The sequence below is a fragment of the Ostrea edulis genome, chromosome 2, assembly GCF_947568905.1.
Source record: "Ostrea edulis chromosome 2, xbOstEdul1.1, whole genome shotgun sequence".
Lineage (NCBI taxonomy): Eukaryota > Metazoa > Mollusca > Bivalvia > Ostreida > Ostreidae > Ostrea > Ostrea edulis.
The window spans coordinates 88,687,189-88,711,564 of record NC_079165.1 but is presented as its reverse complement, the minus strand read 5'-3'; the positions used below and the strand labels follow the sequence as shown (position 1 = coordinate 88,711,564).

General features: G+C 35.2%; 1 protein-coding gene across 4 annotated transcripts in view; it reads right to left on the bottom strand.

The window, feature by feature from the left end:
• LOC125679188 (anoctamin-5-like) overlaps window positions 1-24,376 on the bottom strand; it is a 38,390-nt gene that overhangs the window by 12,680 nt on the left and 1,334 nt on the right. For 3 of the 4 annotated variants that reach the window (XM_048918189.2, XM_048918191.2, XM_048918192.2), the window contains exons 2-18: window positions 22,162-22,604; window positions 11,933-12,020; window positions 11,463-11,563; window positions 11,065-11,143; window positions 10,854-10,937; window positions 10,341-10,522; window positions 9,019-9,158; window positions 7,294-7,353; window positions 5,791-5,864; window positions 5,561-5,682; window positions 4,822-5,067; window positions 4,617-4,653; window positions 4,376-4,485; window positions 3,644-3,789; window positions 2,168-2,345; window positions 1,135-1,264; window positions 114-247 (exon numbers count right to left, since the gene is read on the bottom strand). In XM_048918189.2, the coding sequence (XP_048774146.2) occupies window positions 114-247; window positions 1,135-1,264; window positions 2,168-2,345; window positions 3,644-3,789; window positions 4,376-4,485; window positions 4,617-4,653; window positions 4,822-5,067; window positions 5,561-5,682; window positions 5,791-5,864; window positions 7,294-7,353; window positions 9,019-9,158; window positions 10,341-10,522; window positions 10,854-10,937; window positions 11,065-11,143; window positions 11,463-11,563; window positions 11,933-12,020; window positions 22,162-22,560 (2,310 nt within the window). In that variant the 5' untranslated portion in view covers window positions 22,561-22,604. Of the gene's footprint in view, window positions 1-113; window positions 248-1,134; window positions 1,265-2,167; window positions 2,346-3,643; window positions 3,790-4,375; window positions 4,486-4,616; window positions 4,654-4,821; window positions 5,068-5,560; window positions 5,683-5,790; window positions 5,865-7,293; window positions 7,354-9,018; window positions 9,159-10,340; window positions 10,523-10,853; window positions 10,938-11,064; window positions 11,144-11,462; window positions 11,564-11,932; window positions 12,021-19,396; window positions 19,423-22,161; window positions 22,605-24,376 lie in introns of those variants that run through there. The other variant, XM_056155361.1, reaches the window with a different exon arrangement.

Below are 24,376 nucleotides of genomic sequence, written 5' to 3'. Positions count from 1 at the left end.
CCATAACCCTATACCTTAATTTAAAATACAGTACCGAGATGTTTTGATTTTCATCTTTTTGAGATGTTTTGATTTTCATCTTTTTGAGATGTTTTGATTTTCGTCTTTTTTACCTCAAACCCAATCACAATCCAGAGTTGTCCTGTTGTGGAGAATGAGTTCCCCCAGCTGGAGGTGAAGGCCACGAGGAAACCATTAGAAACCACGCCACAGAAATTCATAAAGCTCAGAATGGTGTACCACGTGCCTACAACAGAGAGAATGTCCACATCTGAGCAAATCTGAGATCAATAAATGTCAAGGATGTTGACATTTGAGATTATAGTGTATACTGAGAATGGCGACATTTGATTGATTGATTGTATATTGTTTAATGTCCCGCTTGAGAATATTTCACTCATATGAAGACATCAACATTGCCAGTGAAGGGCTGAAAAATTTAGGCCTATGCTCAGCATTTATGGCCTTTGAACAGGGAGGGATTTTCATTGTGCTACATCTGCTGTGATACAGGATCTCGGTTTTTGCAGTCTCATCCGAAGGACCGCCCCATTTAGTTTCCTCTTACGACAAGCAAGGGGTACTGAGGACCTTTTCTAAACTGAATCTCTATGGGAAGGTGGTGACATTTGAGATTAGTGTATATTGAGAATAGTGACATCTGAGATCAGTGTGTGCTGAGAATGGGAACATTTCAATACCTTTAGATCTGAATTTAGTGTACCGTGGTACTGAGAATCCAGGTGACATCTAAATATTCAGTGTAATGCTGAGAATGTCTTTAAATCAGTATATGTATATACTTCACCCTATAAGCATGCAGGTGTACAAAGATGCTCTTAAGAAACTATATAGATGAGAGCTCTCCAAGGAAGAATTGCCACTGTAATCCACCATCAAATTAGATCAAAAGATGCAGTGTTCTAAAAGTCAAGAGTGAGCAAAACATAGAACAATTTGTGGTTCTGCTTGGATTTGAACCTCTGACCCCCAGATTAGGATAATTCATTATGTTCCTGTTGCACTTTGTTCTAGTCAAGTGAATACTGCATCAAGTTTCACTAAATGTTGATTTTTTTCACTGTCCAACCCCCTCCTCCATTTATAAGGAAAAAAATCCAACTATTACTATACCTATGTCTTGGGCCATGTGGGCTACAGGTCGTTTGTAAATCCAGAGCAATCTCCAAGCATCAATCCTGATGTCTAACGCTGTGGTGATGAGAGCTAGTAAAGGAGCCAGTGGGAAAGAGGCAGCAAATAACTGAAATTGTCACACAAAGTTCACTGTAAACTAGGGTTTATGTGAAGCTATATGTTTATCCAGGATTGGCTACATTTATTCACAAATTCCTTACACAAAACCCATCTGCAATAGCATGATTATTCACATCTGAGTCAACATTTATAAAGTTCAATGAAGTTTAACTTGACATTGGTTTTGCATCAACAAATATTCTCATGTAAGAAATGCTCACGGATCTTTTAAGTATTTCTCGTTTGATTGTATTCAGTCATAGAATGAGTATGAGGTAAATAGCAAAATTATTGTCTGTCAAACCTCCCTTCCGCCATTATTCCAGATGACCCATCCTGATGTCTTTACATTACATCACAGATCTTACAATTGCTGAAACACTCCACCTACCGAGCATTTTGATTGGTTAAAAATATCAATGAGGGAGTTATAGTTCCAGGGAGTAGCACTGGGTAGCGTTCAATATCATAGCAGCTAGCCTAGGGGCTAGGTATGGTGGCTGATTTGTGCCATTTTACACTTTATCGTCTTTTTGTTATTTTGGGGCGAAAAGAAAACTAAATGATATTTAGAGATTTTTCATCCCGTAATAAGGAAAAAACGACAAAATGAAAATATTAGCTACTTTTTGCCTCAAAATAATGAAAAGACAGCACATTGTAAAATGGCACACATCAGCCACTATACCTATAGCCCCTAGACTAGCTGCTATGATCTTGAACACAGCCTATTTTGCAATGAGTAGTCCTCCAACGGGGTTATAGCGCATTTTCAGGGAAATAGTTTATCGTATCACTTTTATATAGATAAAAATCAATAAAGGTATAGAAATGTTATATATCTAACAAACCAATACCTGCTGAAATTCATACATCTGAGGATAATTCTGGTAAGTTTTGATCTATTTACCATAAGGAAGCCAAAGATGATGATTTTCTCCATATACTCTCCCAGAGTGAAGTCTCCTAGGTTCTCCTTTTTGACATGTTTCTCTAGGAAGGTTTCCTCCCTTTTCCTCTTAGGTTTTTCCTCTCCAAAACATCGACAACACCAAGATGGCCTCCTTCTCCATAATTTCTTAAAAGAACTATAATAATATGGCTAATTATGATCTCTGTCTTACAATAACTACACATATACACAGCTAGTAATAGTTTTCATCTTACAATAACTAAATAACATTGCTAACAAGAGGTACTGTGAGCAATGCTCACTAAGAATACCCCCCGCTTACCCCAATCTCCCAAAGGGTGTTGTTAATAGGTATAAATTACCTCTTTCCTGAGTGTAAAAATATGGTATGCCTTTGTAGAAGAAAATGGAAGATATAGTCCGAACACAAATCCATGGCATAAACCTATAATTTTGACCTTGAGATCAAAGGTCAAGGTCATAAAGAGGTCATGAATGTACATGACACATAGTCTCATGGTGATACACCCATGTCTTATTGTATGACTATGTCAAAACCCTATAATCAATTTTGACCTTGAGGTCAATGTTCAAGGTCATACAGAGGTCATGAAGGTACCCGACACATCGTCTCATGGTGATACACTCATGTGTCAAATATGGTATGCCTATGTCAAAGAACAAAGAAGTCATGGCCCTGACACGAATCCATTGTAAAAACATTTAATTTTGACCTTGAGGTCAAGGTCATATGGAGGTCATGAAGGTACATGACACATCGTCTCATGGTAATACACTCATGTGTCAAATATGGTATGCCTATGTCAAAGAACAAGGAAGTTATGGCCCGGACACGAATCCATTGTAAATAACCTTTAATTTTGACCTGAGGTCAAGGGTCAAGGTCATATAGAGGTCATGAAGGTACACACATCGTCTCATGGTGATCCACCTGTGTGCCAAATATGGTATGCCTAAGTCAAAGAACAAAGAAGTTATGGCCTGGACACGAATCTGCACAGACAGACGGACGGACAGACAGACAGAGTGATTCCTATATAACACCCCCCCCCCCCCCCCCCCCCCCCCCGAACTTCGCTCGGGGGGTATAATAATTATAGTCTTAATTTGTCTTAAATATATTTCTTGAAACCAATTTGGGTCCTTCGAGGGCATACAATAAAGAGCAACATACAATTTTCAAAGAAGAAAGTCAAAATTGATAGCAGTAACATCTTGACATAAAAAAAAAGAAAGAAAGAAAAATAAACTGACTACAGAAGATTATAGCAGTAGGGGATTATCTACTACAGTAAATGTTTATAGGACATACACATATACAATAACTAAATAACATTGCAAATTATAGTCTTTGTCTTACAATAACAAAGTTGATTATAGTCTTTGTCCAAAAAGTATCTAATGGCATCAGTGCGTAACTTAGGAAATGGTTCTAAGATTATCATGACTCACGGAATAATGGCATCAGTACACAACTTGGGGAGTGGTTTTGTGATCATTAAGGTGAGGATTTGGAAGGACAGCTGAGACATACAGGTTCCCTCACACTGGTCTCGGTATTCCGATCCATGTCCTATAATGCCGTTCTCATCAAAACGCTGCAAAAAACCGTATATGTCATGTGAGCAATACCGTACAGGAAGTCAACTTTTATATCCAACTTTCTCAAATAAAAAAGCATCAATGATAATATACAACAGAGATAAGGAATTTCCCAAAGTCTTGTTTTTATCAATAATGATCCTCAATACGTCAGTAAAATGCAATCTGTCAGATCATTTAAATCATGTATCACATTGATATCAAGACTAAACCTTCTAGATTCTATCAACAAAACATTTATGATATTTTTATAAGGTATATCACTTCCAAGTAAACTGAAAATGTAGTTTCAAAAGGTGACACATGACCCAAACTTGGCCAAATTGATGAGAATTTTCAGCAAATGTTATATTTTGCCCCCCCCCCCCCCCCCCCCTCCCTTTGGCTAATATCAAAACTTGTTATGCTCAATTCCAATTTATGGTGGGAACGAAATAAAACTTAATTTAAAATCTATTTCAATATCAAACCAATTTATAGAAATTAAGAATTAATAGGTGAAACCGTCACATATTTTAAGCAGTAAACATGCCACCAAAGGAGTTGCTTATCTCTGTTATACACGTCTCTGTGAAAACCAACCCCTCGGAAGAACGCGATGTAAAAACAGGAGGAATAGTTATTCACAAACTGGAAGGCAAACAGCTTCATAATTAAGGAGTCGTCATATTTTGTCTGGGTCCGATGGTTTTCTGAAATCAACAACAATTCCATGTAGCAGTCACTCTTACCATTCAGTTTTGTAATTATCAGTTCAGTTTTGTAATTATCAGCACCATATTAGATTCTCTTATCTTTCCTTCAGCGCTGTATAATGTCTTACCCCAGTCGGTTAATTTAACAGCCAAAAAGTCATAAAACTGAAAAAAGAAAATGAATAGCTAATCAATTGTCCATTTTCATAACAATGTATAAGAAGACGCAGTGAACTGAGCTATTTGTAGGGGATGTACATCTTTTTGAAATGGAAAGTGGTCTACAAGGACTTTGATTTAACAAAGGAGTAAATTTCTTGACAATATACCAACCTTGCCCAGTACAAATATAGAAAGTGCGTTGAGTAAGGAGGACACGACTGTGGTGGTTAGCAGACAGACCTCTTGACTAACACTCCCGCAGTAGTCCACGGTGACCAGTACACGATAAATGATGACACCCATCACACTTGCCATGACAACCAATACCATAAACAAGAGAGTGATTCCTGAGGTGAGAAATTTCAAAACCTGGTATTTGATTGGATACTTCAGGATTTGAAAACCATCCACAGGGTTCTGAAAGAATTAATAATTTCAAAATGAATACCATTATCTACAGCTCTATAAAAAAGTGAAGATATAGAGTGGTGGATTCTTATAAACTGTAGTGTCACTTCCAAGTGGACAGATGGATTCATGCTGAACGTCAAAGTCCCGATCTCTTAGAGTTACAAAGTCATAAGGTGTATCAAACAGATGAGAGACCATCAAAGTACTCACAATATCCTGCCTGGCAATAGAAAAATACTGTAAACCATCTTTTATTCGTGTGCGAGAAAATTTTGCGAGAGCCTATTCATCGTGAATATTTCTCGTCATGAACCAGTCCTTGAAAGTCTGTCATAGGCTCAAAAAAATGCTTGATTGCAAAAATTACTTGCCACGAACCAGTTTACCACAGGTGAATCGCGAAATAAAGTAGCCGCTTATAAGAATTGGTTTACAGTAAGCTGATAGACTTTCTGAATCTAAATGTAATTTTTTATTTTATCTATGTATTTATTCGTACCTTTTCTGTTGTAGTTCCATAGAATTCTGGTCGGTCAGGCTCGTTAACTTCATAGTCAGTAACGTCCCACAAAAATGCCCAACTCTTCTCCTTCCTTTTCCAAAATTCCAAAAATATGGTCCCTAAAACATTGATAATTCTCTTTAAAGCAATATATATTCTATCTAAATTTAAAAACTTTACAGAGAGAAATTGATGTAACTTGGCAGAATTCTTTTTAGCAGCCTTACCCCAGATACAAATGACCATGGCAAAATATGGAGTTACATCATTGTCAAAAGATTGTTTGATTGTGTCAAGTAAACTGGAAGAGAAACATACAAAGCTGAATTACACAGACACAAACATGAAAATAAACAACTTATTTCTAATCAGTCATTTACAATAAACCAGGTGGGAATATACTGTCTCTAGGAATGAAATTTAACATATACAGAATTCTTATATGACCCTTATACTTTTTCTGACAAACTATTACATGAGCGGTCTGATTTTAGAACTATCACATGAGCGGTCTGATTTTAGAACTATCAAATGAGCGGTCTGATTTTAGAACTATTGCATGAGCGGTCTGAACTATCACATGAGCGGTCTGAACTATCACATGAGCGGTCTGATTTTAGAACTATTGCATGAGCGGTCTGAACTATCACATGAGCGGTCTGATTTTAGAACTATCACATGAACGGTCTGATTTTAGAACTATCACATGAGCGGTCTGATTGTAGAACTATCACATGAGCGGTCTGATTTTAGAACTATCACATGAGCGGTCTGATTGTAGAACTATCACATGAGCGGTCTGATTTCAGAACTATCACATGAGCAGTCTGATTTTAGAACTATCACATGAGCGGTCTGATTTTAGCATCAGACAGATAACAGACACATGGAAACAGTGGCTTTTGGATATAATGATATTCATCAATCTGAGGTAAACACTAGAAAAGATCGTCTGAACCAATCAGAAAGCATTAAAATTCCTAATCATTTAATGTATGCAAGAAAGATGAGCCAATTATATTTCAATGTTTCACACTGTGCAGGCTTTCAAGTGACATTTTGCAAAAAATAAGGGCCATTTTTAGGGCAAAATTATCAAAAAATAAGGGCCTTTTTTAAAGGATTTTTAAGGGCTTTTTAGACAAAAATAAGGGTTAAATTTACAAATCAATAGGAAAGAAAAAATGTTTTCTCACCATTTGCAAGAGCAATAATACAAATTAAAACTAATTACCCACTCAGAAGATCATACCAGTGGTCATCAACAGCCATATTCGGCATTCCGCACAAACCATGATATAATTCAGGTGGACTCCCATGGCTCACAATCAATACTGAATATAACTGATAACCATCAAGATGTCTTCTGAGATGTACATTTAATCAACATATTCATTTTCTGAAAGTATACTAAGACTAAATTTAATAAATTCCAACACTTACTTTATGTCAAATTTATTTAAAGTTTCAAAATTTGAAAATGTAGGAATTTCAACAAAAAATTAGGGCTTTTTTTGGGATTCTAAAGCTCAAATAAGGAAAATAAGGGCTGTTGTAGAAAAATAAGGAAAATAAGGGCCCACTTGAAAGCCTGCATTGTGATGTTAACACAATAAAATTTCAATATTTGAAACATGTATCTTTTAGAATTTTTGAAATGGAGGCAGATGACAGGCTCTCTGTTGATTCACATGCATTTCTACACATCTGCCACATTGCTTTTCCTTTACCCAGTCATATTCGTGTTCCCGCCTGGATTGGAGGTATCATATTGAATTCTTTTGTTGATGCTGAAAAATATCAAAATAATCAATTTAAACTTAACTTTTCTGTTTATATGTAAGTACAGTAAAAAACACTTATAACGAATTCATGTTTATAACAAATTCATGTTTATAACGAATTCATGCTTATATCAAACACACTTATAATGATTGATTGATTGATTGAATATTGCTTAACGTCCCTCTCGAGAATATTTCACTCATATGGAGACGTCACCACTGCCGGTGAAGGGCTGCAAAATTTAAGCCTATGCTCGGTGTTTATGGCCATTGAGCAGGGAGGGATCTTTAGCGTGCCACACCTGCTGTGACACGGGACATCGTTTTTTGAAGTCTCATCCGAAGGACCGCCCCAATTAGTCGCCTCTTACGACAAGCAAGGGGGTACTGAGGACCTATTCTAACCCGGATCCCCACGGGATTACACTTATAATGAATTCATATTTATAACGAACACACTTATAATGAATTCATGTCTATAATATGAACACGCTTATAATGAATTCACACTTATAATGAACATCCTTATAATGAATTCACACTTATAATGAATTCATGCTTATGACAGACACACTTGTAACAAAGCACGCTTATTGTAAAGGGATATCTATTCCAGTATGAAAGGAAAATAACAAAACACCCTTATGACGAATTCATGTTTATAACAAATTGATGTTTATAACAAATTCATGCTTATTGCAAAGGGATATTTATTCCAGTACGCGAGGAAAATAATAACAAAGTTCTGGAATATATAATGAAGTTTGGTTATAACGAACTGTTTTTGCTGGCCATGGATGTTTGCTATAACTGTGTTTTACTATGAATATATACACTATACTAGATACAAGGTTACTGTCTTGAAATACATGTCATACTTGGGCGAGGGCAGGAATTTATCAGTACTTTCTCAGGGGCAGATATAAGGCCCCCTTCTCAATAGAAAATAGTTTAATTTTCCCCCCAATTCGCTTGTGAAAACTCCCAAAAATTATGTATGAAACCAATTAGATTGTTTTGTTTTGATTTCAGGCTTTTAAATGCTATGAATTTATGTTTGATGTGAGGCACATGGACCTTAATAGTCATGCACCTGAGTAAGCACACAACATAGAACATAGATTGAAAGTCTTTTGGTAAAAAAATTAATTCATAACCAACCTTTGTGCTGAGCATGAGCAGCTTATGAATCAATCATTAAGCATCCATCCTTAAAAGCACTACTTATTTTGAAAATGTTATTTCTGTTGCTATAAGCTTAGATGACTAGAACTATTTTGAGCATTTGCTTCAGAATATATATCTCTGTGTTAAAATATAAAAGGAAAATAATTCAAGTTAACTATCGCTAGAATTGCACCATATCCTCAAGAAATAATCATATGCGACACATTTTGCTCAATTTTTTCATGGCTGAAATATAGTAGGAGCATCTGTGACATACCTGTGTAGAACTTTGTTTATTGAGCTTATTTCGTTGGGTCAGAATCAGTGAATTAAGCATTCAGTTGCAGGATAATTCATTAAGTTCAGACACAAAGTCTGTTATGCAAATCATTATAAAGGATGCATGAAGTTCCTTACAGAAAACCCTGTCACAAAAATCAACATCATCACAAAGTGATTTTTTCTGTCAACTTTATGTAAGTTTTAGCATAACCCTAGTTGTACCTTTTGAAAAGTCCATATATAAAGATGGCCAGCCCAAATAACATCGGAAGCCAAAGGGAGGTAATTAGGTGTCCAGACCAGGCAAAGTAGAGGGCGATCTTCTCTCCAAAATAATTTCTGATCCTCCACAGTGGTTGGAACTGGGAAAATGATACAAGCACCAGTGTTTATACATGTAGCTTAAACCCAGCTTTAAAAACCTGGAATTCATGATGTAATATGTCTTGTATATCATCTAAGTTTCTTTTGTGTTATTCAGATTAGACTCTAAAGGCCCAATAGAATAAGCTCAATGTGTTCTGCTCAATCTCATGTCAAGTCAGTGCTCATTAGCATAATCTACAGCTCAATCTTGTGACAAGTCAGTGCTCATTAGAATAAGCTATACAGCTCAATCTCCTGACAAGTCAGTGCTCATTACAATAAGCTAAATGTGTTCTGCTCAATCTCATGTCAAGTCAGTGCTCATTAGAATAAGCTATACAGCTCAATCTCATGACAAGTCAGTGCAAATGTTCAACAAATTCTACTGATCATTTAGTGAATGCATTTGGTTCAATCTACTGACAATTTGGTGCATGTATCCAACTTAATTTACTGACTCTCACAATTCTATGCATTTGTTCAGTCCAGTCTACTTAAAATTCAGAGCATGCATCTGACAATTTGGTGCATGTGTTCAGCTCAAACAGCTCAGTCTTCTGATAATTCAGTGTATGTATTCCAGTCAAACTTCTGATAATTCAGTGTATGTATTCCAGTCAAACTTCTGATAATTCTGTGTATGTATTCCAGTCAAACTTCTGATAATTCTGTGTGTGTATTCCAGTCAAACTTTATAGAGTTTAGTGTGTATCAAAACATATTGCTAAGAACAACTGATTTTGTCAATCCTCAGTTTCACATCATCCCAATTTGTGTGTACCATCAAGTCCTCTGTATCAACATAGTCTGTCCATGTAGTATTTGAGTAATACTTGAGGCCACACCTTGAACAGTTTGAGTAAAACTTGAGGCCATACCTTGAACAGTTTGAGTAAAACTTGAGGCCATACCTTGAACAGTTTGAGTAAAACTTGAGGCCATACCTTGAACAGTTTGAGTAAAACTTGAGACCACACCTTGAACAGTTTGAGTAAGACTTGAGACCACACCTTGAACAGTTTGAGTAAGACTTGAGACCACACCTTGAACAGTTTGAGTAAGACTTGAGACCACACCTTGAACAGTTTGAGTAAGACTTGAGACCACACCTTGAACAGTTTGAGTAAGACTAATTGAGACCACACCTTGAACAGTTTGAGTAAGACTTGAGACCACACCTTGAACAGTTTGGTCCAGGATCTATTCAAAAGAGCCCGAGGGTCATCAGCTAATCTTTCCGTCTCTTTCTGGTCCTCGTCTTCATCAGCCGAATCTTCGTCATTGTTCTTCCCGACTTCTGATGCCTCATGTAACACAACAGAATCCTTGTAGACATTCTTCATGATCAAAAATGGAAGATCTAAATACAAAATTTGAAACAATACATCAAAAATGATGTTCCAGTGGCGGATCCAGAGGGCAGGGGGGTTCCGGGGGTTGAAACCCTTTCATCAGAAAATTTTGCTTAAAAAGGTAAACATTAAATGCATTTTGAGAATGGACCCCCCCCCCCCTTTTGAAAACCAAAATTAATTGTACACCCCCCTCCCTTAAAAAAAATTCCAGGATCTGCCCCTGGGATCCGTTATTTCATGTATTACACCATCTGTTTCTGTCAGAATGACAAGACTAATAAATTCTGAGCAAAAGCTACATGTCATCTCAATGTCCTCTTTAAATCGGATTCTCACTGATTTTCTGGAGGTCTTGATCATCATTTTCTGTGTCTTTTAACTCTTTCAGGGTTTTGGTCCGGCCAAAAGAACAGCAGTAATCTGAAAACAACAAATTCTCATGGTACAGAAAAATTTACGACTCTTTCTCTGACGTCAAGCAATCCTTCCTATCAACAGGTACAAAGAGTAAAATATCAGCAATTTTTGAGATTTGTAAAATCCTCACCATCGTCATCCAAGGAATCGAACACATTGTAGTCTTTTAGGTCCTTTGTAATGTCCATGTTGATAAACATTTTGTGAACCTGTCAAAATTGTAAGTAAGGATTTTAAAACTGTTTAAAAACTGGATCTCATACATCGACTAATTTTAGAGTGCTAGCTTTTCTGGCAAATTTGGAAAATTCGTTAAAAAAAATGATGAAATTGCCAAAAACTTTTATTCATATAATCGCTACACTTGTTAAATGAAAATGTGTCAAATAATGAAGCACTGATATTTCAAACAACATTTTAAAGAAATCCACTGAATATTTCTGATATCAAAATTACCAGATACATGTATATGTTAGCTTATAATGCTAACACGTTTTTTATGATAGTTTGACACTTGTATGATCTTACCAAGAATGAGCGTGTGGCAGGGCGGAAGAACTTTGTGGGGTTGTTGTAGTTTTTATACATTGTGACCCGGTCCATGTCAAACAAGCCAGTGTAGTCGTCCTCTGATGATATAAAGATGTTCTACATGAAATGTGGTATGTGACTGTATAACAGTAATTATAGACCTTACAGGAAGCTAGTGGCACATAATTCATATCATAAGAAACTAAACAGTAAATAGGTTATTCATATCATAAGAAACTAAACAGTAAATAGGTCATTCATATCATAAACTAAACAGTAAATAGGTCATTCATATCATAAGAAACTAAACAGTAAATAGGTCATTCATATCATAAGAAACTAAACAGTAAATAGGTCATTCATATCATAAGAAACTAAACAGTAAATAGGTCATTCATATCATAAAAAACTAAACAGTAAATAGGTCATTCATATCATAAGAAACTAAACAGTAAATAGGTAATAACCTGTCTCATCATCAAAGAAATGTTTTGTGATAAAATCCTTCAGCCATGAACAGCAGCCTCTGACTTCCTCATCTTTGTCATCAGGCGGCTGTGACAGACAAAAGTTTGCTTTTAATTATCATATTTTACAAAATTATTGAAAATTAATACAGTAAAACACCATCATAACAGACCTCAAGGGCCAGCAAAAAACAGTTCGTTATAACCAAACCTCACTATAGCCAATAAATTAATTTTTGCTGTTTTCCTTTCAATAGGGAATTAAATATTACTTAGGCTAGCAATAAACATGAATTCACTATAAGCACCTTTGTAATAAACATGAATTTGTTATAAGAGTGTTTGTGATAAACATGAATTCATTATAAGGGTGTTTGCAATAAGCATGATTTACTGTAATTTGTTTGAGATTGTGATAAGTTTTTGATAGATTAAGCCATTGATCTGGTGATCGATGAATATGATACGTATGTCATAACAACTGTAATTAATTTCATCCTCATTATCATTTGGGATATATCCTATTGTGTATAATATATATCTAGATAAGATTTTTTATATACATACTAAGAAAACTATATGTTTGTTGTCATGAGATGCATGAGACAAAATCTGCCAGACTATAATGACAAAACATTGAAAACAACATGGAGATACCAATTTTCCTTGATCTCAAATAGTTGTCATTTCAAGTAAAAAATAAGAATAATGTTAGCTAACGGTAAATTTTCTTACATATTTTCCAATGAATTATCACGTACATGAACCCAATAGAAAAAACTTCAAACTTAAATCCACCAATCAAAACTTCATGTCTTTGCTGCTTCATTTAGTTGTAACATACGGAAGCCGATAGGTGCCAGGGTATAGATTTAATATTCATTTAACTGGCGGCCTCCACTTAATTTATGTTGGCTTCTGCAGTAACATGCATATAGACCTAAAAATGTATTCTACAATGTTGATTATGTAAAATAAAATAAATAATGAAATGTGTTTTTGTCATTGGAGGAGATGGTGTTGTAAGAAAATTTGCATGACATGCTTTTGTGTATCATTTAATCTTCCCCTGCAATACGCAAATTCTGAGATACATGCATCAGCTCTTCTATGATGGAGGTACATTCAGTAATACTGAGGGTTAATTGTATGGAGCGCCACATTAACATAAACTCAAATAATTGAAGATATCTTCAATTATTTGAAGATATCATCAATTCATTTGATGCGCGCAACAATTTAATTAAAGATCTCTTCAAATAACTAATGATATCTTCAATTCTGAATTATTGCGCGCATTAATTGAATTGATGATAGCATTAATTCTTCAGCTGAATTGATGCGCGCTTTAATTGAATTAATGATCTCTTCAAATGAATTGATGATATCAACAATTGAATTGATGCACGCTACAATTCAATTGAAGAGAGCAATAATTGATATAATGCGCGCATTAAATCAATGGATGAGAGCAATAATTGAATTGATGCGCGCATTAATTCATTTGATGAGAGCAATAATTGATTTAATGCGCGCATTAATTCAATTATTGCTCTCTTCAATTGAATTAATGATATCTTTAATTCATTTGAAGAGAGCAATAATTCTTTTAGAGAGAGCAACTATATAATTAAAGATATCTTCAATTCAACATATCCACAATTGAATTAATGATATCTTTAATTGAATTGTTGCTCTCTTTAAAAGAATTGATGCGCGCATTAATTCCTTATACAAAAGCATTGTAAATGATTTAATTTAAAAGATATCTTCAATTGAATTAAAGAGATCATCAAATTATTTATACCGAGCTCTAAATTAATTATTGCGAGCAATATTTCTACTAAATTGATGCTCTCATCAAATGAATTGAAGAGAGCAATAATTGAATTAATGCGCGCATCAAATCTATTATTGCTCTCATTAATTGAATTAATGCGCGCATCAATTGAATTGAAGAGAGCAATAATTGAATTAATGCGTGCATTAAATCAATTATTGCTCTCATTCATTCAATTGATGCGCGCATTAACTCAATTGATGAGACCAATAATTGAATTGAAGCGTGCATTAATTCATTTGATGAGAGCAATAATTGATTTAATGCGCGCATTAATTCAATTAAAGAGAGCAATAATTGAATTGATGATATCTTCAAATAATTGAAGATATCTTCAATTATTTGAGTTTATGTTAATTTGGCGCTCCATATAATTGTGATGTTTAAAACTGTTTATAGAAATGAGTTTTGTAATATTTACAGTTGTTTAAAACTGAGGTGTGGTGATGTTTAAAACTGAGGTGTTGTGATGTTTAAAACTGAGGTGTGGTGATGTTTAAAACTGAGGTGTTGTGCTTTATGACTCCTCACCAAGTGTAATGTTTCCACCATAATTATGTCATTCTATATAAGTATGACAGAAAAGTAATTAATAACTTTAATTATTTGTAAATTTACAGTTATGAACACTATATACAACTGCATGGGAATGTATTGTTGGTGAGCCAGACAGCATTAGATTTGACCTTTTTTCACTTAACTTCAACTGTTGTATGGATCTATCCTAATCCTATTCCACCCTTTATCTTAACACATTTATTAATATTACATCGGTGAGCTTGCTATCCTTGGCTGGATTTGCAGGTGAAGATCCTGACAGGAGCAAAATAGTCTGGGTTAATTGTGTGTCTTCGAGGTCAAAGACAGATTAAGGAGGGAGGAATGTAGTAGTTTCCTACTGTAAGTGGTTTTAATTTCGCGGTGCTAAAAGATCGCAGTTTTTCATATTGGTCTAATTGCGGTGGTTTTATTTTCGCGGAATTCAAATTTTATGACATTACTGTTCAAAACGTATTGTACATGTCACACTTGCAAATGATTGCGGTTGTTTTAATTTCACGGAAAAATCCCCGACTGCGAACATAGCGAAATTAAAACCACCGCAATCATTTCCCCATTTACAGTATAAGGATTGTGGATATTGGCCTGGATAGCTCAGTAGTTAGACTAGACCATTTAACTAATAATGTAGGGGTCCCAGATTTGATTCCCAGTAAAAAAAAAAAAGAAGGGGGGGGGGAGAGGGGATTTTGGACTGAACTTGGAATTGAACCTGGAACCCCTTCATTACTAGTCAGGTGTTCTAACCGCTGAGCTATCTAGGCCGATACCCACGGTCCTCATCACCCAAACTACTTACACAGCTTATAACTATTTCAAATATACCATTGTATTAATCCACCCTCTAACCTAAAAAATACATACCATTGTATTAAATTATTTCCACCCTCTGACCCATCTAAATATCCCTGACAAAGATAGTAAAAAATTTAAAAAGTAGTATAACATATCTCAGGATCAACTTCAATACCATGGCCCTCAAAGACTGCATGGTTATACATGTACCTCTGTGTAGAATTTATTGTGATTCAGATTCTACAAGAATGATAAAACCAGCTTGTTGTCTCCCCTCTGTTTCTGTATTCTGACTGGAATTCTACGGTGAAAGTAAACTATATATTTTCTTTGGGTTGATATTTGAATTAAAGGGAAAGTCTCTAACAAATTGTCAATTAAGCATTAGAAAAATCAGAAGTAGACAGAACTTTATGGCCTCTGCATGAGCTGGTTATTTGTAAATGCATTTAAAGTGTGTTTGAAGAAAGTTATACATATATATTATACAATGTTATTTAAGATGATAAAGATTAAAGAAAAATACAAGTTCCGAAGTGACTTTTAAAATTTAAATTACAATGTCAATTGTCCGTGTTCATCTTTGCAATAAATAACATTGTAATTCATATTTACTTTGTGATTTAAACTTTTACCAACGATAAACACTGGGTTGCTATGTAATCCCCATACCTTTAACTGAGTTGTTTTGTTAGTGTTAATCTTAATGCAGCATAGTGAAAGCAATTTCCTTTCAATTGGATATAAACTAGGTAAATTACTACATACTAATAAACAGATATAAAAACAATGTTAGAATTGGGTAATTAACTAATTTCTGCACAATTTGTTTCACTCAGCTTATATTACCCATAATACAAATAAATCGAGACAGTAATCGCTTCATAAAGAAATATACAGAACAAACAGAAACAAATGACATATTCTTTTTAGCTCAGAATCTCCCTACATAAGGCTCTAACCTGGACAGTTCCATATACATTAACTTATAATCATTAATGCTTCAACCTCATCTGATGCAGTGGTATGAACAAACTTAAAACCTACTCTATGTATATTGTACCCTTAAAGATTTTCAAAGCATTTTCCCATATACCTCTGCCCTACGTAAAATGTTGAACCCATGTGGCCCACCCTCATAAAGATGTAACGTGTAGCGGTCACCCAGTCAAGTGCTGATCTGATCACGCTCGCTGTTGCTTAACTTGTGTGATCAAGAGAGAGACTCTACCACATCACTAGAAAAGCTAGCTCTCTAGCGAGGCAGTATAAGTTCCCTCTTACACTGTCTGGTACACTTTCCCCCATTCGGGGAAGCTTCATTCCGAAGCTTAGCGTGAGTCCTCTCCAAGTGTTTGGCACCTGCTCAGCAACTGCATCCGCCATTCCCGACGACAACCACCGTTATCCATGGACAAATCCACAACCGTAACCAGAGCTCTGAAGAGACTCTACCTGAAGCAGGCCTCCCGCCAAACACCAGAGTTACTATGCTGCCACCAATATGTAATGTTTAGTGGTCACCCAGCCAAGTGCTGATCACACTCACTGTTGCTCAACTTGCGTGATCAAGAGAGAGACTCTACCACATCACTAGAAAAGCTAGCTCTCTAGCGAGGCAGTATAAGTTCCTTCTTATACTGTCTGCTACAATGATACAGACGTCATTCCCATGATTTCTCAATTAAGTCCAAAACAGTGGGGAGGGGATTTATATAGAACTATATGGGGGGGGGGGGGGGGGGGCAATATATTTCAATTTTTGAACATCATAGGAAATTTACAAGTCCCTATCCTTTAGGAATTTTATATTTGTATACTTATTCAACAACCAAAGTATGCCAAAATATATGATCAACCCATGCATCCATTTTTTGTTTGTTAAATTGTATCATTTGATTGTCCTTAATGACCCCAAAAAAACACTGTACGGTTGCTCCACAGATCACTGAATGTGGGCGGAGCTTATCCATGGTCAATGTTATTTACCTGGAATTTACCTGGCCAAGAGATCAGTTGTTGTGTATATTTTTATGATATACACAGGAAATTTCTCAGGTTATTACAAATTATGCTTAGTGTCTTGATTTGTGCAAAAAAAAAAAAAATTAAAATTTCTACCTACATGCATACTGCATTTCTATTTCCCGTAAACCTTCAAACTTGGTCATATTTATGTATTGCAAATGACAGGTTTAGCCCATTTCTAAACCTTTGCTTTTTAAAACTTTTAATTAAATTGTTATATATCGTATATAAATAATTTCCTAAATATAATATTACCCGGCGTTTCCGGGCACTTCCTGGTGTCCTGGGAGTTCGCGGTGTCGTGGGTGTAGTAGGTAAAATATCCATGTTTCGAGAGAATGAATAAATCCAAGTAGATCTGTGTACATGTACAACCAAATGAAGAATGATCAAGATACCCCTCAATATGGGCCGTCTGTAGGGTTTCTGTAGCTGTTGTGTTTGCGTAATGGTGGTATCCCAAACAGAAGCTGACACGAAGTCTACCCCCCCCCCCTCCTCTCTCTCTCTCTTTAGGGTTTCTGTGGACGTAGTGTTTGTGTAACGATGGCACCCCCAAACAGAAACTGACACGAAGTCTACACCCCCTCCTCTCTCTCTCTTTAGGGTTTCTGTGGACGTAGTGTTTGTGTAACGATGGTATCCCCAACAGAAGCTGACACATAGCTAGTCTACCCCCCCCCCGTTTCTCTCTCTCTCCCTTACTCTCAATCATTGACTAAATGAGTAATTATTGTCATACGTATGCAATACTATTGTCATGCCATATTATTTCATCTATATTATTGCTACAGTTTTACACATTTCTCTCTCTCTCTCTTTCTCTCTCTCTTTGCAAATATAAAACTGATAAATTATAAATAGCTCAATAACTCTCTCTCTCTCTCTCTCTCTCTCTCTCTCTCTCTCTCTCTCTCTCTCTCTCTTTATAAATAGAAAACCGGGATAAATTATACATAGAAATATCTCAATAACTTATTTATGCTTTTTTTTTTTTTACTATTGTTTGATTTCTGATTGTGTAATTTATAATCCATGTGGTATCTCAAACAGAAGATTTTTTTTTAACTACTGTAACAGTTTTACGCATGGGCAATATAACCATTCTACATGTTGATGTGCTGCGCCAATAAAGAATTGTTCATGTTTTTATAAATATAAAGCCACAATAAATCATTAATAGAAAATATTCCAATAACTTATGTTTATTTGGTTGTTTTTTTTATTATTATTGTTTGATTTCTGATTGTTTAATCTATAATACATGTATAAAGATGGAGAGAGAAAATACGATGATAAATTGCATTGTATAGGGGACGTTAGAAATTAAAATGTTCTAGGTGCGAGTCAATGCTATCAAAACTCAGGTATACTGGGGCTTTCCTTGAGATCTGAAGACTGCTGGTCATCATTAGCCATGATTGTTATCAAAACATCTTTCTCAGGTACCTGTAGACCATGGTCTTTGCAAACGTCAATCAACCTAAGCTCTATTGTTAAAAGTTTGATTGACCAGAGGCTTAACATTGATCACAACACAGGTAAAATTTGGGGGCGTTAACTTAAAGTTGGGTCTTTAAGAAGATTTAATTTTCAAAAGACACTTCTTTGTTTTTATTAATTTTCAATTATTTCTCTTGGAAAAGTGCACCATCCTTCATTTGAATATATATATTTAAATCTCATCAAACCCAAGGATGCTTTGTGCCAAATTTCAATGAAAATGGCCCTGTAGTTCTTAAAGTCAAAGAATGAATTAATTTACAGATGCATATGATAGAGAGACAATTTTTGATCAGGAAAGCTTTCAGCTCTGATATTCAAAGCAGGAAAAATAATGTTTTATAAAATGTAAATCTTAATCATGTTTAAGAAATATGAGTGCAAAAAATTGAATTTTCCACAAATCACTAGATTTTGCTGCCTTATATTTCAAATTCAATCATTATTTTCTTATTATTTCATTACATATGTACTTAATTTTCAATATATTCATGTTATCATAATGTGCAAAATGCTTAACAGTAAATCACAAATGCACACTGATGTGCATTTACGAGCAATTTCTTAGCCATCTCCAAAATTAAAATGTGGAAGGAATCCAAAAAACAAAGACCACATGTAATGTTTAAAAAAAGTATCATGAAAAACTTAACTTTCTTCAAAACATGATGAATGCATGCAGTTATGATCAGTTCTGATCAATATACGGATCTTTAGCTTGTGCATAGAAATCTTACCATGATTCTTTGGGAATTCAGAAAAACTTGAAATAATTACCAAGGAAAGATAAAATCAAAACTGGGTGCTTTTACATTTTATGCTAGAGTTTATGAAAATACAATGTGCAATTTATCAAATGAAATAGCTGATAATATTCAATACTGCTACTGTTAATCAATATATATTAAACTAGGAAGAATTGTTTTAGCACACTAAAACTGATGTCTCCCCTTCCATTTTGCATAGTTTTTAAAAACAATTTTAAGGATCATCTCATGGAAAATTAAGAGTTTTGGTACAGAATAGTCACCTATATGTATATGTGCTTTATCCAAGTAACAGTGAACTGTGAACACATGATAGTAAATTAAACTTACCAAATATGTCAAATGACAAAAAATTCATGGTCCGGACAATCAAATTCCCCCAAAATTTACATAAAAAGTCAACGTCAAAGGTCATCAAAAATGGCACACGACACATTATCTTATCATGGTATACCCACAAACCAAATATCAAAGGCTTATGTAAAACGATGAAAACAAGAGGCCCAAGGGCCTAGAATCGCTCTTCTGATAAATTGTACAACCCCACCATTTCTATTCTTAGCCTCTTAGTATTCCAAATCTTTAGTTAAATCCTAAGAATTCAAAAAAAGTAGGTCAATGTGACTTACTTTTTGGTTTACACATTTTGAGAACCCAAGAAATATCAACTGACAAAGTTTGATGATTTTAAGCCAATTAGTATCTGAATATTGAAATATAGCTGTCAAATTCCAATCGTAGGTCATGGTGACCTACTTTTTGGTCAGCGAACTCCGAACATGCAAGACCCATCAACTGACAAAGTTTGATGACTGTTGGTCAAATAGTATCTGAAATATATAAATATAGCCGTCCAATTCCAAAAGTAGGTCAAGGTGACCTACTTTTTCGTCAACACCCTTCAAACATGCAAGACCCAACAACTGACAAAGTTTGAACTTAGAAGTAGGTCAAATAGTATCTGAATTATATAAATATAGCCGTCCAATTCCAAAAGTAGGTCAAGGTGACCTACTTTTTGGTCGAAACCCTTTGAACATGCAAGACGCATCAACTGACAACGTTTGATGACTATAGGTCAAATAGTATCTGAAATATATAAATATAGCCGTCCAATTCCAAAAGTAGGTCAAGTTGACCTACTTTTTGGTCGAAACCCTTCGAACATGCAAGACCCAACAACTGACAAAGTTTGATGACTGTAGGTCAAATAGTATCTGAAATATATAAATATAGCCGTCCAATTCCAAAAGTACTACTTTTTGGTCGAAACCCTTCGAACATGCAAGACCCATCAACTGACAAAGTTTGATGACTGTAGGTCAAATAGTATCTGAAATATATAAATATAGCCGTCATATTCCAAAAGTAGGTCAAGGTGACCTACTTTTTGGTCGACACACTCCGTAGACTCAAGATGCATCAACTGACAAAGTTTGATGATTGTAGGTCAAATAGTGTCTGAAATATAGTAATTTAGCTGTCAAATACCAAAAGTAGGTCACGGTGACCTACTTTTTGGTCGACACAAACCGAAGACTGAAGACGCATCAACTGACAAAGTTTGATGATCCTAGGTTTTACAGTGCCCAAAATATGCATCTAAAATTGAAAATGTGAAATTTTAATATCTGCAAAATTCAAAAAGTAGGTCACTGTGACCTACTTTTTTGTAAATATGTTTCAAGGCCTCAAGATCCATCAACTTACAAGATTTAATGATTCTAAACCTCTCGGTATTTGAAATAACAACTTAAAATATATCTATAAATGATAAGCCATAAAATTCAGAAAGTAGGTCACGGTGACCTATTTTTCAGTTGACGCATTTCAAGGTCCCATGATCCACCAACTGACAAGTTTTGATGATCATAGGCTTCAAAGTGTCCAAGATATGCATCAAAATTAATTTTAAAATAAATACCTGCAAAATTCAAAAAGTAGGTCACCGTGACCTACTTTTGAGACAACTTGACACAAGGTCCTAAGATGCATCAACTGTCAAAATTTGATGATCCTAGTCCTTATAATGACTAAAATATCAAAGATTTAAGGAAATATAAATTTAGGTCAACTTTGAAGTGACCTTGAGACCACGACCTTTGCCCCAGGGTAATGGCTTGAACAATTATTAATCTACAACATATCCTCATCCTTATGTGTAAGTTTGGTGATAATCTGCCCAGTGGTTCTGGAGAAGAAGATTTTTTAGCAACCACTACTTTTGTTTGTATTTTCCTGATTATCTCCCCTTGTTAAAGGGTCACATCCCTCTATTTAGTATGTATGAAAGCCCTTGGGCCAATGATACCCTGTAACAAATTTGAAAAAAATTGGCCAAGGGGTTCTTGAGTTATAGCCCTTTTTCTAAAAAGTTTACGCACACCGCACAAATGGCCATAGCATTAGCTCTTTGAGCCTTCGGCTCAGAAGAGCTAAAAAGTTAAGGTCCAGACAACAAAAATGCCCCCCAAATTCTATTATTTGACCTTTAAATAAAAGGTCAAGGCCATAGGTCATTAAAAATGGTGCACAACAAACTATCTTTTCATGGTATACCCACATACCAAATATCAAAGGCCTACATCAAAAGACAAAAGATTTATGGCCCGGACACCGGGCAAACTTTATATATGGAAAGAAAAGAAGAATTTACACTAAAACAATATGTCCCCTTCTGGGAAGGGGCTTTTGGGAAGGGGAGACATAATAACTTATCCTTTAAAAAGCTTTACCTCATTTAGTGGCATTTCCAGATTAACAAACTGAGCAATTTCACACAGACTCCTGAATGGACAGTGAAGGAGCTTGTAGTCTAGATCTCCGACTGTTTCTTTTTTAATAACATAGTTATATCTCCACCGGAGCTTGTCCTCAAAACATTTACGGATCTTTCTTGAGGCTTCGTCACTAATTTCGTCTCGCTCGTGGATCAGCATCATGTCAATCCGCTGTTTCTCTGGCTGATAGCCTGGCATCATTCTTACCTCCTTCATAGCCTCATCAAACAATCGATAATCTGGCAAATCATCGTATTGGTGTGTGACTTTACTATTTCTCCTATTTTTCATCTTCTTGTTGGCAACATTGCCTAGGACACCGAAATTTGGCTTGAAATGTTTTATTTTTTCCATGATGTTCTGATGTTTCGTAGAATACCTGACTCTGATAGTGTTGCCTGTTGTAAGATAAAAATTAGTATTAATGATGAAATACTAGCATAAGAAACATAGATTTGAAACAGCTGATATCTATAATATGTTTTAAATGTGTACGTGTTTGACCAGACCAAAAGCAACCAATGCATTTTGATATTTAAGTTTCTTGAATTCAAATATCATAAATCTATCAAAATATAAAATTATTCAAATAAACACTATTTAAACACAAGCATACTTGTCATGACTGATAACATGAAACATGTAGATCTGCAGTCATAGCACTATAGATATAGAATTACTGGACTCATCAAGGCCAAGCATCCTCTGTTGGACTTATTTTCTCTAATGAGTGCAACTGATTTTCTCTAACAAGTTCACCAATTCAGAATACAAATTTGTTGAAAATGAACTTATTTCATTGTGTGGTGGTCAAACGGGTTCAAACTCTGGTGGTCAGATAGCAGTTGGTAGAGCACCTGACTGGAAATTCAGGGGGATGAGGTTCAAATCCTGGTCTGGTCCATTGCATTTTCTCCCAATTCCTTTTAGGTATTGTTTGTCATGATCAGTTTTTAAATCGAGGCAGGCTACTGACAAACAAGTTGATGTTACAGGGGATTACTACAGTCTCGTTTAAAGTCAGCATTTTGCAAATTATATCGTCTTTAATTTATAATGATCTACATTGCCAATACAACCTATCATTGGGTCAAATGCTGTCTGATGTGTTTCATACCAGTTGTTAGGCCATTCTTGGCACATAGATTTTGACTACGGATTACTCTGTTTACCTGATCAAGACATGTAGGGCTCGAAGGGAATATGGCTGGTCGACAGGGGTTGCTTGCTCCTCCTGGGCACCTGATCTCACCTCTGGTAAGTCCAGGGGTCCGAGTTTGCCCAGCTCTTTATTTTGTATTCCTTGTGGGAGTTATGAGATTGATCATCGTTCGTTATCTTCCCCTTTCATTACAGTGATTTTTCTACATTTTATACAAGGGTCCTGTGGCTTTCGAATTGGGAAAAATTGTCAACATTTCAGTCAAATGGGGAAAATCAATTTTATCGTAAATAAGTTTTAAAATCATATCAAACATTACATTATCTTTATTTCACACATCTAATTTTCTTTAACCTTCTAAAATTTTCAACTATTCTATCCAAATCATCATTGCCATAACTCTTTGTTAATTAAGTCTTATGTATATAATTCACATCGAATGATTATTTTTTTTCAAATACGTTGTCCTTTCATAATTTATTATTGGGAAAAATGCAAGCTAAATTGGGAAAAAATTGGCAATTTTTAGGAGGGGAAAGGGCCGAAATTCGGACCCAAAATGCATGGGCCTAAAAAAATCACTGCATTAGCAGTTATTTGGATCTAGGTAAGTACTAATCTCAGCGAGATTTGTCGAGGCTGAATATTTGGAAGAAGCATCAGTCCAAATATCCATCCTCAACGAATCTTGTTGAGATTAGCTAGGTAGTAGCTCTTTAATCTATGGAGCGCCAAATTAACATAAACTCAAATCATTGAAGATATCTTCAATTATTTGAAGATATCATCAATTCATTTGATGCTCGCAACAATTTAATTAAAGATCTCTTCAAATAATTAATGATATCTTCAATTCTGAATTATTGAACGCATTAAATGAATTGATGATAGCATTAATTCTTCTGCTGAATTGATGCGCGCTTTAATTGAATTAATGATCTCTTCAAATGAATTAATGATATCAACAATTGAATTGATGCGCACTACAATTCAATTGAAGAGAGCAAT